This window comes from Ovis canadensis, chromosome 12 (assembly GCF_042477335.2).
Source record: "Ovis canadensis isolate MfBH-ARS-UI-01 breed Bighorn chromosome 12, ARS-UI_OviCan_v2, whole genome shotgun sequence".
Taxonomy (NCBI): domain Eukaryota; kingdom Metazoa; phylum Chordata; class Mammalia; order Artiodactyla; family Bovidae; genus Ovis; species Ovis canadensis.
This window is the reverse complement of record NC_091256.1, coordinates 47,697,923-47,712,172: the sequence shown is the minus strand read 5'-3', so window position 1 is coordinate 47,712,172 and position 14,250 is coordinate 47,697,923. Positions and strand designations below refer to the sequence as shown.

At 40.7% G+C, this 14,250-nt stretch overlaps 1 protein-coding gene across 1 annotated transcript in view; it reads left to right on the top strand.

Moving 5' to 3' along the window:
• The window catches only part of F5 (coagulation factor V), a 76,560-nt gene extending 63,529 nt beyond the window's left edge, over positions 1 to 13,031 (top strand). Inside the window, exons 21-25 of the mRNA XM_069545599.1 lie at positions 128 to 283; positions 2,546 to 2,690; positions 5,490 to 5,641; positions 10,649 to 10,831; positions 12,742 to 13,031. Coding sequence (XP_069401700.1) covers positions 128 to 283; positions 2,546 to 2,690; positions 5,490 to 5,641; positions 10,649 to 10,831; positions 12,742 to 12,888 — 783 coding nt within the window. The 3' untranslated portion in view covers positions 12,889 to 13,031. The remainder of the gene's footprint in view (positions 1 to 127; positions 284 to 2,545; positions 2,691 to 5,489; positions 5,642 to 10,648; positions 10,832 to 12,741) is intronic.
• The last annotated feature ends 1,219 nt before the right edge of the window (positions 13,032 to 14,250 follow it).

The following is a 14,250-nucleotide window of genomic DNA, read 5'->3' as shown; positions in this document are numbered from 1 at the left end:
CTAGCCATTTTATTAGTTTGTTTGCTGTTATTTTGTTTTAAAGAAAGTTAGCTGTACAGTGACTTCAGGCAGTGTATGTGACTTGTTGACAAGGATAGTTCTGCTCAATGGCTTTGCTATATTGCAGGTAGACATGCAAAAGGAAGTCCTGCTCACAGGGATCCAGACCCAGGGCGCCAAACACTACCTGAAGCCCTACTACACCACCGAGTTCTGTGTGGCTTACAGCTCTGATCAGAAAAACTGGCGGATCTTCAAAGGGAACAGCACAAAGAATGTGATGGTCTGTGGGCACTGCTGTTTCTTCCCAAGCCTAGGGTTACTATATCTTTTTGAAAAATACCTTTTGGGTGTTATAAATACAAACAGCATTTTTAGTGTTTTATGAAGAAAAGTGGTAAAGTGATGTGTTTGTATATTATAAACTAAAAAAATAACCTTAACTTCTAAAATTTCAAAACTCCATAAAACTTGCAAGAAAAATCTCTTTATCATCAAACTAAGTATCCAAACTTCTCAGATTGGCAGATGATATATAGCAGAATATCTGGTTGTGGGCCTTAAAGAGCCCATGCTAAAATTGGGCCACCAATTTTTGATTTTGCTCTCACATTTTATTTTGTTCTTTAGTTCAGTGTAACTGAAGGAAGCCCCAAGTGAAGGAAATAGTAGTGTTAATACGAGCAATGCTGTGAGGTAGTGATTCTCATGTTTCTTTCTTTTTTTTTTTTGCTGCCATGCCCGAGGAGTGATGTTCCCCTGCTGGATCTTCCAAAGGATCTTCTCACTGGGTTATTCCCAATGACCCAATTATTTCAACCCCAATCCTTCCCCTCCTCCCTATCCCCTCTCTCCAAAGAAAGCTATCTGAATACAAGGATCAGTCCACCATTATTATACTAATAACCTTGAATCACTTTCATTTTTTTTTCTGTAAATCGTTTACTATTTTACTCTCTTCTATGTCATCATTTAGCTATTTCTTATAATAAATCATTTGCACTATAACCTTAGAATAGATCATGAAAACCTTAAATTATGAGTCTTAGCAATCAGTATTGCAGAGAGTACACAGATTAAAGCTTAAAGATTTTTGCATCTATGTTTGCGAGGGTTATCTGTGTATAGTTTTGTTTCTACTGTCCTTTTGTTTTAATGTGAGAGTAATACTAGTTTCATAACAGAAATTAGGTATGCTCTTGTATTTTCTGGAAGAGATTATCTAGTATTGATGTTAATTCTTTAAACTTTTGGTACAATTCACCAGTAAAAGCCACGTGGACCTGGAGATTTCTTTTCTGGGACTTTTTAGATTACGAATTCATTTTTTTTAAATAGTTACATGTTATTCAGATTATCTATTTCATTTTGGGTGAATTGGGATAGTTTGTGTTTTCTCAGTCACTTGAGTCATTTCTTCTAAGTTGTTAAATATACATGTACAGGTTATTTGTATAATTCCCTTACTGTCCTTTTGATTTGTGTAGGCTCTGTAGTGATATTGCCTATTTCATTTATGATACTGGTAACATGAATCTCTTCTCTTTTTTGCTTTATCAGTCTTACTACAGATTTGCCAATTTTCTTTAATCTTTTAAAAGAACTGGCCCTTTGTTTGATTGCTCTTATCTATTGCTTTTCTGTTTTCAATGCTACTGATATCTGCTCTTATCTTTGACTTTCCTTGGCTCTTTCTGACACTGCTCTGCCAGGGAAGGGGGATGGGACACAGCCTCTTTACTGCCAAGGTAGAGCTCACAGTCCATTCTCCACTTGGCCTCCTCTGTTGACACGTGAGCTGGGACCCCTCTCCTCCTTGCAAATAGGTAGGGATGGAATGGTCTCCACCGACACTACAAGAGTGAGAGCCTTATTATAAGACAGAAGAGATGGAAATCTGGGGTCTCTATTTTGTTTTCTCTGACACAACTCCAGCGACAGTGTTGGGGTGCCTCATTACAGTCTCATGAGCATGGGAGTCTAGGTTCCCCATCTAGCCTTTGCAGCTGTTGGTAGGGAAGGGGACACAGTGTTTTCTAACCTATGGTGTTTGGCTTAAAGTAGAACAGTTGTTGCCTACAAGTTTTCAGTCTTGCTAGACTGCCTTTTCCTGGTCCTGAGGCCAGAGAAAAAATGCTTTTGCTATTTATTTTGTTTTTGTTTGTATGTTTGTCTGTACCTACTGGTGGCTCCTGATTCCTGGCTTCCTTACTTATAAGTCTGTATATGAGGTAAAAACAAAACCCAGGGGACTGACAACGTGTTGTTCCTTGGGTCCTGAGAACTCTAACCAGTCTGCCTTCTCTTCTCCACCTTTCAGAGTCTCTCTCTGTTTTCAATTGTACTCAGTAGAAGGAACAGGGCAAAATTCATCTATACTATCTTCCTGAAGTAGAAGTCTTCTCAATTATCTTTTAAGACCAAATTAATTTGACTCAGGCTACCTGAAAACGTAATATTATAATATTAAATTGGATGGAAATTTTATTATAAAATCACTTTATGGATAATTGTTACATAACTAAAATTTCCTCTTTTCCTCTAGTATTTTGGTGGCAATTCAGATGCTTCTACAATCAAAGAGAATCAGATTGACCCACCTGTTGTGGCTAGATACATTAGGATCTCTCCAACTAGATCCTATAACAAACCTGCCCTTCGATTGGAACTGCAAGGTTGTGAGGTTAATGGTAAGGAACACAGATGCATTATTTTCCTTGCTCAGTTCAGTTCAGTCTCTCAGTAGTGTCCAACTCTTTGCAACCCCGTGGACATTTTTTTCACTGCTATTCATCAAATCAGGATTTGGGGCATATGGGAGAATGAGTAGAATTTTTAGTTTTCTCCAATTACTAAGGCTCCTAGAAAAACCTCTGTGAAACACAGGTTCCATTCAAGGAATGATCTAGACTGAGACTGGTTCTAGCAGCCAGAGGGCAGGCACCATCTCTCTGAACAATGTTTGGACCATATGGACACTGCTCTGACCCTCCAAAGAAGGACCCTAGCAAAGCATGACCTCCACCAGCCCACTTTCAATAAGAATTGAGAGTCAAAGTGGGTCTGGCCCTTCTAAAAGCCTTCCAACCAGGTCACTCAGACTTTAATATAATGAAAGTGTCTTGCAACATTACTGGATATATTAGGTATTCAATAATTGTTTTTGAGAACTAAATCTGCTCCCCAACTTCCTGAAACCTTGCTTGAACTCTGCATTCTGTTTCACATTCTATGTAGGTACCCAAGCCTTTTCTAAGTAAGTTTCAGTTTTTCAAGGGATGCAACGTGACCTGTGTATATATAAATCTAGGCAATCATAAATGGCAATAATAAAATTCTTCTATATATAATAAGATGTTTAAGGTGCTCATCAAACATTCTTCTCTCTTAGAGTGGTACTTTCCAACATTTTTTACTTCAAAGCATATATATAGAATATAACCTTAGTCTCACAGTCCGCAGTAAAAGAATGAAACAGACCACCCTGGGCTTGGCTGATCCAGGCACCACCAAGTTGCTCAAGGGCTGAGGGAGGAGGGAGATCAATATACAAACATACCTAAAACTTGCTGCAGCACATCTACTGGGAAGGTATAGCACCTTCTCTCAGGGTAGAGGGAAAAAGTACAGCTCACAGTGGAGAAAGTAACTGAACCTTGGAATCAGTTTCTTATCAAAGCAGATAATAATACAATAAACTCTTGATATTCATGAAGGATATGGAAAGGGCATTTTACCTATGCCCAGATAACCATGGTATATAACATGTCCACATAAAATGCAAATTTTGTATACGCAGGAAAACTTGAAACAGCTCCATAGTATAGCATGTGCATGCTCAGTTGTGTCTGATTCTTTACGACCCCATGAACTGCCCATCAGGCTCCTTGGTCCATGGAATTTTCCAGGCAAGAATACTGGAGTGGATTGCCATTTCCCCCTCCAGGGGGATCTTCCCAACCCAGGGATCAAACCCATATCTCCTGCATTAGCAGGCAGATTCTTTGCCACTGAGCCACGTGAGAAGCCCTGAAACAGCTCTTTAAGTCATTATTTTTTTCCTTTCCATATGGTCTATGATGTGAACTGGTCGTTTGTTCAGGTCATAGAGTCAAGCTACCCTAAAATGTGACATTCAACAATGCTAGTCTGTTTAAAACCTCCATTTTCTATACAAGAAGCATTAATTATAAGATCTCTTCACTTTCTTGATGTTTATATAATTAGTATCTATGATAGACATTCTTCTTGTAAGCCTCTTTTTTCTTGAAGAAATTAAGGTATCACTTCAAGAAAATGTCTACATGATTTACTAGCAAGAACAAAGTGTCTTGTCTCTGTGATACTTTATATACATAGGGGCTTCCTGGGTGGCTCAGATGGTAAAGAAACAGCCTGCAATGTAGGAGACCCGGGTTTGATCCCTGGGTTGAGATTTCCTGGAGAAGGGAATGGTTAGCCACTGCAGTATTCTTGCCTGGAGAATCCCACAGACAGAGGAGCCTGGCAGGCTACAGTCCAACTGGTGAAGGGTAGGACATGACTGAGCAACTAACACTTTCACTTTCACGTATGTACATGGATGTTTTACTCCTTGGAAGAAAAGTGATGACCAACCTAGATAGTATATTCAAAAGCAGAGACATTACTTGGCTGACTAAGGTCTGTCTAGTCAAGGCTATGGTTTTTCCAGTAGTCATGTATGGATGTGAGAGTTGGACTCTGTGAAGAAGGCTGAGCGCCGAAGAATTGATGCTTTTGAACTGTGGTGTAGGAGAAGACTCTTGAGAGTCCCTTGGACTGCAAGGAGATCCAACCAGTCCATTCTGAAGGAGATCAACCCTGGGATTTCTTTGGAAGGAATGATGCTAAAGCTGAAGCTCCAGTACTCTGGCCACCTCATGAGAAGAGTTGACTCATTGGAAAAGACTCTGATGCTGGGAGGGATTGAGGGCAGGAGGAGAAGGGGACGACAGAGGATGAGATGGCTGGATGGCATCACGGACTCGATGGACGTGAGTCTGAGTGAACTCCGGGAGATGGTGATGGACAGGGAGGGCTGGCGTGCTGCAATTCATGGGGTCACAAAGAGTCGGACACATCTGAGAGACTGAACTGAACTGAACTTAGGAATATTGTCTACCTGAAAGCAGAGACCAAAGTTTCCATAATTCTCTGAAGGAGGGAAATGAATTTAGATGTTTAGAACATGGCATTTGATGTCAGACTGCCTGGGCTCAAATCTAGTTTCTGATTCTTTCACCAGTGTTACTTTAGTCAAGTTTCTTTTTCTTGCTGTGCTTGTTTTTTCATTTGTAAAATGGAGCTATTTAAGAACATTAAGTAATACGTGTATAGATGGAAAACATTGCTGTGATGGTTGTTTTGTTGTTACTTAGCAGTAATATTATTTGTCTCCGCTGAAGTACAAAATACCACAAAGGAGTATCGGTGGTGTGTAAATAATCACATTACTTTTCTCTTGACAGGATGCTCCACACCGCTGGGTATGGAAAGTGGAAAGATAGAAAACAAGCAAATCACTGCTTCTTCTTTTAAAAAGTCTTGGTGGGGAAATTACTGGGGACCCTTCCTTGCTCGTCTTAATGCCCAGGGCCGTGTAAATGCCTGGCAAGCTAAGGTAAACTGTCCCCTGTGAATGGAGTTCTCTTAGTCTTTCTGAAGAAAGCATAGGCCCTCACTCCAGGGAACATGGGAACCTGGGAAGCCAGAAGATCCTCCCTTGTTTCCATAGAGTATGATACTATGTCTGAAAACGAAGATGTGTGTTGTGTTGACAGTTTTAGCTCAGAGAGAAGTTATCATCTGTGTGTTCTTGATTTAGACTAAGGGTGGGCAAAACTTTTCTGCAGAGGGCCAGATGATATTTTAGGCTTTGTGAGTCATACATTCTCTGTCATAATTACTCAACTCTACCACTGTTGTGGGAAGCAGTCATCAACAATATGTAAATGAACGAGCATGGCTGTGTTCCAATAAAACTTTACAAAATCAGGCAGTAGGCCAGACTGGGCCTTGGGCTATATTTTGCCAGCTCCTGATTGAGACAACTTACATTATCAGTAAATGATTGAGATTTGTACCATCTTCTCTTCTTTGGTTCCCTCCACAATCTAGCACTATCCTTTATTTTCTTAAGAGTGTCATTTAAATTTTTTTGTTCCTGTATTTTCAGGACTCTGTAACATTCTTTTACAATGGTGACATGATAAAATGCTGCCAAACCAGGTTTTTAAATCTGTGATCTAAGTTTTATAAACACCTCACAGAGAGTTATATTGCCCTAGATGTTAGCCCATTGAGCAATTAAGGTAACTTAGTTCTAGGGTAACTATTAATATTAACTCATATTTATTTCATTCTTCAACTGACCTGGAAAATCAGAAAACCATAAGAAATCAGAATAGTCCAGTCAATCAACGTAAGCCAAGTTCCCTATTTTCTATCCACCTAACGCTCTCTCTTGGAGAAGGCAATGGCAACCCACTCCAGTACTCTTGCCTGGAAAATCCCATGGATGGAGGAGCCTGGTAGGCTTCAGTCCATGGAGTTGCTAGGAGTCAGACACGACTGAGCGACTTCACTTTCACTTTTCACTTTCATGCATTGGAGAAGGAAATGGCAACCCACTCCAGTGTTCTTGCCTGGAGAATCCTAGGGACAGGGGAGCCTGGTAGGTTGCCGTCTCTGGGGTCGCACAGAGTCGGACACGACTAAAGTGACTTAGCAGCAGCAGCAGCAATGCTCTCTCTTAAGAAAGTGAAAGTCGCTCAGTCATATCCAACTATGCAGTCCATGGAATTCTCCAGGCAAGAATACTGGAGCCTTTTCGCTTCTCCAGGGGATCTTCCCAACCCAGGGATCAAACCCAGGTCTCCTGCATTGCAGAAAAATTCTCTACCAGCTGAGCCACAAGGGAAGCCCAAGAATACTGGAGTGGGTAGCCTATCCTTTCTCCAGTGGATCTTCCTGACCCAGGAATTGAACCTGGGTCTCCTGCATTGTAGGCAGATTCTTTATCAACTGAGCTATCAGTTGATAGCTCAGGGAAGCCCCTCTCTTAAGAAAGCTAAACTCCAATTCCCTGGACTCTCTATAGAATTCCATGTCCTAATCTTAAATTAGGCCACCAGAAAGGAAAAGGGAGTTGTCTGGTGCAAGTGGAGTAAACAAGAGTTTGGACCCCATCTTAGGGCTTCCCAGGTGGCGCTAGTGGTAAAGAATCCACTTGCCAATGCAGGAGACATAATAGATGGAAGTTTGATCCCTGGGTTGGGAAGATCCCCTGGAGGAGGGCATGGCAACCCACTGCAGTATTCTTGCCCGGAGAATCTCAAGGATAGAGGAGCCTGGTGGGCTATAGTCGATGGAGTCACAAAGAGTCAGATGCACTGAAGAGACTTAGCACAGACTCCATTTGGATAGTCTCGGGGACCAATGTCTGTGCCCTGAAATTCATTTCTCAACTACCATAGAGTCACAGAATGTTAGAAAGGCAAGGGGTTTTTACAAAGCATCTGGCCCAGAGTTTCCTCTTAGGTCTAAACACATGTATCCATGCTAAGTTGCTTCAGTCATGTGCAACCCTGTGACTCTATGGGTTGCAGTCTGTGACTCTGTGGATTGTAGCCAAGCCTAACCACAAAGGAAGTTAAATAATTTTAGTTTAGCCTGGTGGCAGAATCAGGAATCCCACTCTCCAAATAAATAGATCTGTGGTCCTTGTACCATCTGAAGCAACCCAAGTACTCATTTTGCAATTTTGCAAAAGGGGAGAACTGAGACCCACAGAAATTAATAAAAGTGACAGTATTATATAACATTTTTATTTAATTTCTATAATATAAATAGTGAAGTGAAAGTCACTCAGTCGTGTCTGACTCTGTGACCCCATGGACTGTATAGTGCAATTCTCCAGGCCAGAATACTGGAGTGGGTAGCTGTTCCCTTACTCCAGGGGATCTTCCCAACCCAGGTCTCCCACATTGCAGGAAGATTCTTTACCAGCTGAGCCACAAGGGAAACCCAAGAATACTGGAGTGGGTAGCCTATCCCTTCTCCAGCAGATCTTCCTGACCCAGGAATTGAACCGAGGTCTCCTGCAATGCAGGCAGATTCTTTACCAGCTGAGCTACCAGAAAAGCCCTATAAAATAAATAGTGAAAGTGAGATCGCTCAGTCGTGTCCGACTCTTTGCAACCCCATGGACTGTAGCCCACCAGGCTCTGCTGTCCATGGGATTCTCCAGGCAAGAATACTGGAGTGGGTTGCCATTTCCTTCTCCAGGGCATCTTCCTGACCCAGGGATCAAACCCAGGTCTCCTGCATTGCAGGCAGATGCTTTAACCTCTGAGCCACCAGGGAAGCCCCATAATATAAATAAGATAATAAAAAATAATCATTCCCTGGCAATCCAGTGATAAGCACTCTGTACTTTCCCTGCAGATGCATGGGTTTGATCTCTGGTTAGGGAACTAAGATCCCACATGCCATGCAAGGCAGCCAGGGAATTTTAGGTCAGAACTATTTGTTTCACTTAACCATCAATTAGTATAAAATGTCTTTTATAGAGCTCCTTTAGAGAGGCTGAAAGTCTAAACCAGGCATGTGCAGGTATGTGCGCAAGTGTCTCTATCTGTTTTATGGTAGAGACAAAAAGATATATACCTACAAAAATCTTCTAGTTACCTATATGCATGCTGTCTCATTCACACAACCTTCAGTTCAGTTCAGTCGCTCAATAGTGTCCGACTCTTTGTGACCCCATGAATTGCAGCACGCCAGCCCTCCCTGTCTTTCACCAGCTCCTGGAGTTCACGCAAACTCACGTCCATCGAGTAGGTGATGCCATCCAACCATCTCATCCTCTGTCATCCCCTTCTCCTCCTGCTCCCAATCCCTCCCAGCATCAGAGTCTTTTCCAATGAGTCAACTCTTCACATGAGGTGGCCAAAGTATTGGAGTTTCAGCTTTAGCATCATTCCTTCCAAAGAACAGCCAGGACTGATATCCTTTAAAAGAATGGATTGGTTGGATGTCCTTGCAGTCCAAGGGACTCTCAAGAGTCTTATCCAACTCCACAGTTCAAAAGCATCAATTCTACACAACCTTGAAGACACTAAAACACCAGCAGATGTCACTACAGGGTGTTACAAAATTAGCCCAAATTATCTAATACAGTACATTAATTAATTTGCTTTAAAAATACAGTAACATGTGATTGTAGCATATGTGTATACACATACAGCCATATATATATGAGTGATGTTGAGAAAATATATATTGGTTATTTCATATAGAATTGAACACTACATTGTTGTTTAGTTGCTAAATCGTGTCTGACTGTTTGAGACCCCATGGATTGCAGCCCAACCAGGCTCCTCTGTCCATGGGATTCTCCAGGCAAGAACACTGGAATGGGTTGCAATTTCCTTCTCCAGGGGATATTCCTTACCCAGGGATTGAACATGCGTCGATCCACATTGGCAGGCGGATTCTTTACCACTGAGCCACTGGGAAGCCCAAATGAGACTATGGGCCAGGATAAATCTCCCAAAGATGAAAATTAATCTCAAGTTATTCCAAAACTCAATTAGTCTTTCTGATCCTCTTTCTCTAAGCACCTAATGCCAAACATGTGATTAGGCATTTTGTTTAGGCCAGAGACAAGACAACTACTATGGCATGTCCAGCCCTGGGTGTAGCTTTATCAAGTCTCTCAAATAACATGTTTATTTGAAATATCAGAAAAGAAGAAATTGGACCTCTTCTCCTATTGACATATGACGTTAGCAATGGAAAGAAAACTGGAGCTTTTCTAAAATAAGTAAGAGAAAGTATACTATCTAGTTCTTTCCCAAATAACGTCAATAATATCATCATAGTATTTCATTCTTTTCTTTTCATTGTGGTAAAAGTTGCATAATATAAAGCATACTATTTTAAGCCATATTTAACTGTGCAGTTCAGTGAACTAAGTACATTCACATAATTGTGCAACTCTCACCATCATCCAGCTCCCAAATTTTTCACCTTCTTAGACTGAAATTCTGTCCCCATTAAACACTAACTCCCTATTTCTCTTCCCCACCCCTCCTCACCCTATGGCCCCTGGCATCTATCAATATACTTTCTGACTCTATGACTTTGACCATTCTAGGCATCTCGTATAAGGGGAATCAAACAGTATTTGCACTTAATGTATACTGCAATGCATTTTATATAATACCATCATAGTATTTTAAACCAACTTGCTTAAGAGAAAAATATTTAGATAATTTAGCAATTGACTTTTTTCCTCAGATAAAATATATTTATTTTTTGAGCTCCATCTGTGTGCCATACATTGTGTTTAGTACCTGGAAACAAAGCTAAGTCCCTGCCCTCAAAGAGTAAGGAATACAAGTAAACAAATAACTATTGTCCAATGGGTAAAATATTCCAGAAGTTTCTAAACATGCTGATGATAAATGAGAAGGAACAGGGGAGGATTCTAGGAGAAAGGGAGTTCTCAGGGATGAGACAGAAAAGAAATCCTTTGACCTCAATGCATTTCTGAGTATTTCGGTCTAAAAAGAAGCAAAGGTTTTAACCTCTGTTTTACCCATTGTTCTAATCATTTTCATAGGCAAACAACAACAATCAGTGGTTACAAATTGATCTGCTCAAAATCAAGAAGATAACTGCGATTGTAACACAAGGTTGCAAGTCTCTGTCCTCTGAAATGTATGTGAAGAGCTACACCATCCACTACAGTGATCAGGGCATGGACTGGAAACCTTACAGGGAGAAATCCTCCATGGTGGACAAGGTACAGAGAGATCTTGGCAAAAAGAAAACAATTGGAAAACTGCTGTGATGAGACCAATATCTCAAATTTGCAACTAGCTCTTGTATTTGATAAGTGTGCATTGATGTGCATCACTCCTTACGTCTTCTAAGTCCTGGACCTGGTGTTGGGACAGGGACCATGTATACTATCTTTCTGTTTTGACTGAGCCACCTGCAAAGTAATGAGAACGACAGGGAATGGTGTGAAGTTCAACTGTCTCTGATTGAGGAAGATGGTGAAAGAAAGGGTCATCTCAGCCTGCTTGGGCTGTGTAATGAATTACCACAGCCTGGGTGACAAACAAAAAGCACTTATTCCACACAGTTCTGGAGGCTAGAATCCTAGATCCGGGTGCCACCATGGGCAGGTTTTTGGTGCGGGCAGTCTTCCTTGCTGTGCCCTCCATGGCCTTCCTCGGTGTGTGCACACACAGAGGGAGATGCCATGAAGGCCCTACCCCCATTCCTAGTCCTAATCACCTTTCAAAGGCCCCACCTGCCAGTATCACCTCATTGAGAACGAGGGTTTGAAGACATGAATTTTGGAAGGACACAAACGTACAATCTATAACAGGGGTCTACAAAACCTACCATATTAGCACTGGCACCCCACTCCAGTACTGTTGCCTGGAAAATCCCATGGACGGAGGAGCCTGGTGGGCTGCAGTCCATGGGGTCGCTAAGGGTCGGCACGACTGAAGTGACTCAGCAGCAGCAGAAAACCTACCATCTTAGCATTAGCTTAGTTATACTTGTTACTCACGTCTGATCAAATACCTATGGCCATATTCCTTTCTGTGCCATACTGTTACTAGGCAGAAAACAATTGTTATCCTTCCCCACGAGGAGATTAATTTCTTGCAAGATGAACTACTCCATCACACTCTTAAATTCCTAGCTATTGGATTTAAAATCTTACTAGAGGCAAAGCTAAGGAGATGAGCCAAATATTCCAGGAAAGGGAACTGGGCTGAAACCAGTAGGAGGTGGAACACAGGAGCAGGGGATAGATGTTTACTGGGTGCTCAACATGGACCCGGCCCTTATCTTAGTTAATGGGTTTGAATCTCTCTTTCTCTCTCTAAACCCCCGGTTTGTTTCGGTTGGATTGGTTTATTTCTCACTGTATCAGGATGTTCTCATAGTAGGGTAAGCATCATTTTGATAAACAAATAGTGACTCAGTCTCTGATGTGTGTACATCTTGGGGAACTTTCTGGGAATGACAAAAGCACACCTCAAACTCAGTTTAGTTGAGGATGTAGGGCATATGACAGAAAGGATATTAATACATAAAAATGTGTGATTGCATTTTATTTGAAATGTTAGTAATAACTAACCATAATCATTAGCTATTACTAACATTTAAAATAAAATGCAACCCTGTGTTTTTATGCTTATTATCTGGTGCTTCATAAACACTTTTCATATGTTGACATGCTCTTAAAATCTTCACAACAACTTCTACTAGGTAAAATCTATTATCTCCATTTGGCCAATGAGGAAAAAACAGAAAATCAAAGTCTATAAGTAATTTGCTCAAAGTCACATAACTACAAGGAGGCTAAAGGTGGAGATGTATTTGTGGCTGCTTCACAGCACCATATCAGATTTCTTTATTTTTTCCTATTTCAACTCAGATCGTTGGAGAGGTGATATCCCTAAAGAGGCATGTCTGGAGTGAGACTTCACAATTGATTGAGGATCATCTTTGTGATAAGTTGTATGTGTTCATTGATATCCATAGTTTGAACTAAAAAACACAAAAAAATTACCTGTAAGATTTTTTTAACTGAAATACAGTTGATGTACAATATTATGTTAGTTTCAGTTATAAGATTTCCATACCCATTATGCCATCATTAAAGAGTTTCTCATATTTTGCTTTCAGATTTTCGAAGGAAATAATAATGTCAGAGGACATGTGAAGAACTTTTTCAGCCCACCAATCATCTCCAGGTTTATACGCATCATTCCTAAAACATGGAATCAGAGTATTGCACTTCGTTTGGAACTCTTTGGCTGTGATATTTACTAGAATTGAATATTTTAAAAGATAGGAGGGACTTAACGGTATCAAACCACTCAGAGTGGGTAATGCATTTTGTAGCTATTTTAAGTATTAAAAATTTTCCATTATTTCTCTTTTTTCTATTAGAGAATAAAATTTTATATGTGAAACCTTTATGATATAACTCCTGATAACCACTAAGTAAGATGATGACTATTATTTCTGCATTAATTTGAATATAGATAGGAAAACACCAAGAACCAACAAGAAAAGGCTTTTATTTCACTGATTAAAAATTCTATCTAAAGTAATATTCATATGATTAACATTCTTCATTATAGTTTTCTTAAATGCTATACACATTAATAAAAGAAGTATTACTTCCTTAAACCACTCATAAACCCGGATAACTTTCATTCCTACATTTTCCCTTAAAAGAGCTATGACTTAAGAGTATAGGAAAAAAACAGTATTTCTAAATGTTTTGCTTATCTTGACAATGGAGGAAAAAAAAAATCTTACTGCATGAAAGAACAAGTATTTAAAATGCCCTGTCTTCCTCACATGACAATGATTGTTCTGACCCTCCAGGAGTAAAGATAAAAGTAAGCATGTTTTCAGCGGTCCCGCCAGACTTGTGACTCTGGCCTGGTTTCCCTTGGGACTGATTGCATACATTGATGTTCAGGGTTAGGTTAATAGGACAGCTCTAAAATAAACATGGGATGGCTGAATGTGTAACCTTAATTGCATTCTAGCTTGTACTATTAAATACATGGCACACTGTTTCAAACACAGGCTCCCCTCAGTACAGTTCAGTTCAGTTCAGTCCCTCAGTTGTGTCCAACTCTTTGCGACCCCATGAATCGCAGCACGCCAGGCCTCCCTATCCATCACCAACTCCCGGAGTTCACTCAGACTCACATCCATCAAGTCAGTGATGCCATCCAGCCATCTCATCCTCTGTCGTCCCCTTCTCCTCCTGCCCCCAATCCCTCCCAACAGCAGAGTCTTTTCCAATGAGTCAACTCTTTGCATGAGGTGGCCAGAGTACTGGAGTTTCAGCTTTAGCATCATTCCTTCCAAAGAAATTCCAGGGCTGATCTCCTTCAGAATGGACTGGTTGGATCTCCTTGCAGTCCAAGGGACTCTCAAGAGTCTTCTCCAACACCACAGTTCAAAAGCATCAATTCTTTGGTGCTCTGCTTTCTTCACAGTCCAACTCTCACATTCATACATGACTACTGGAAAAACCATAGCCTTGACTAGACAGACCTTTGTTGGAAAAGTAATGTCTCTGCTTTTGAATATGCTATCTAGGTTGGTCATAACTTTCCTTCCAAGGAGTACGCGTCTTTTAATTTCATGGCTGCAATCACCATCTGCAGT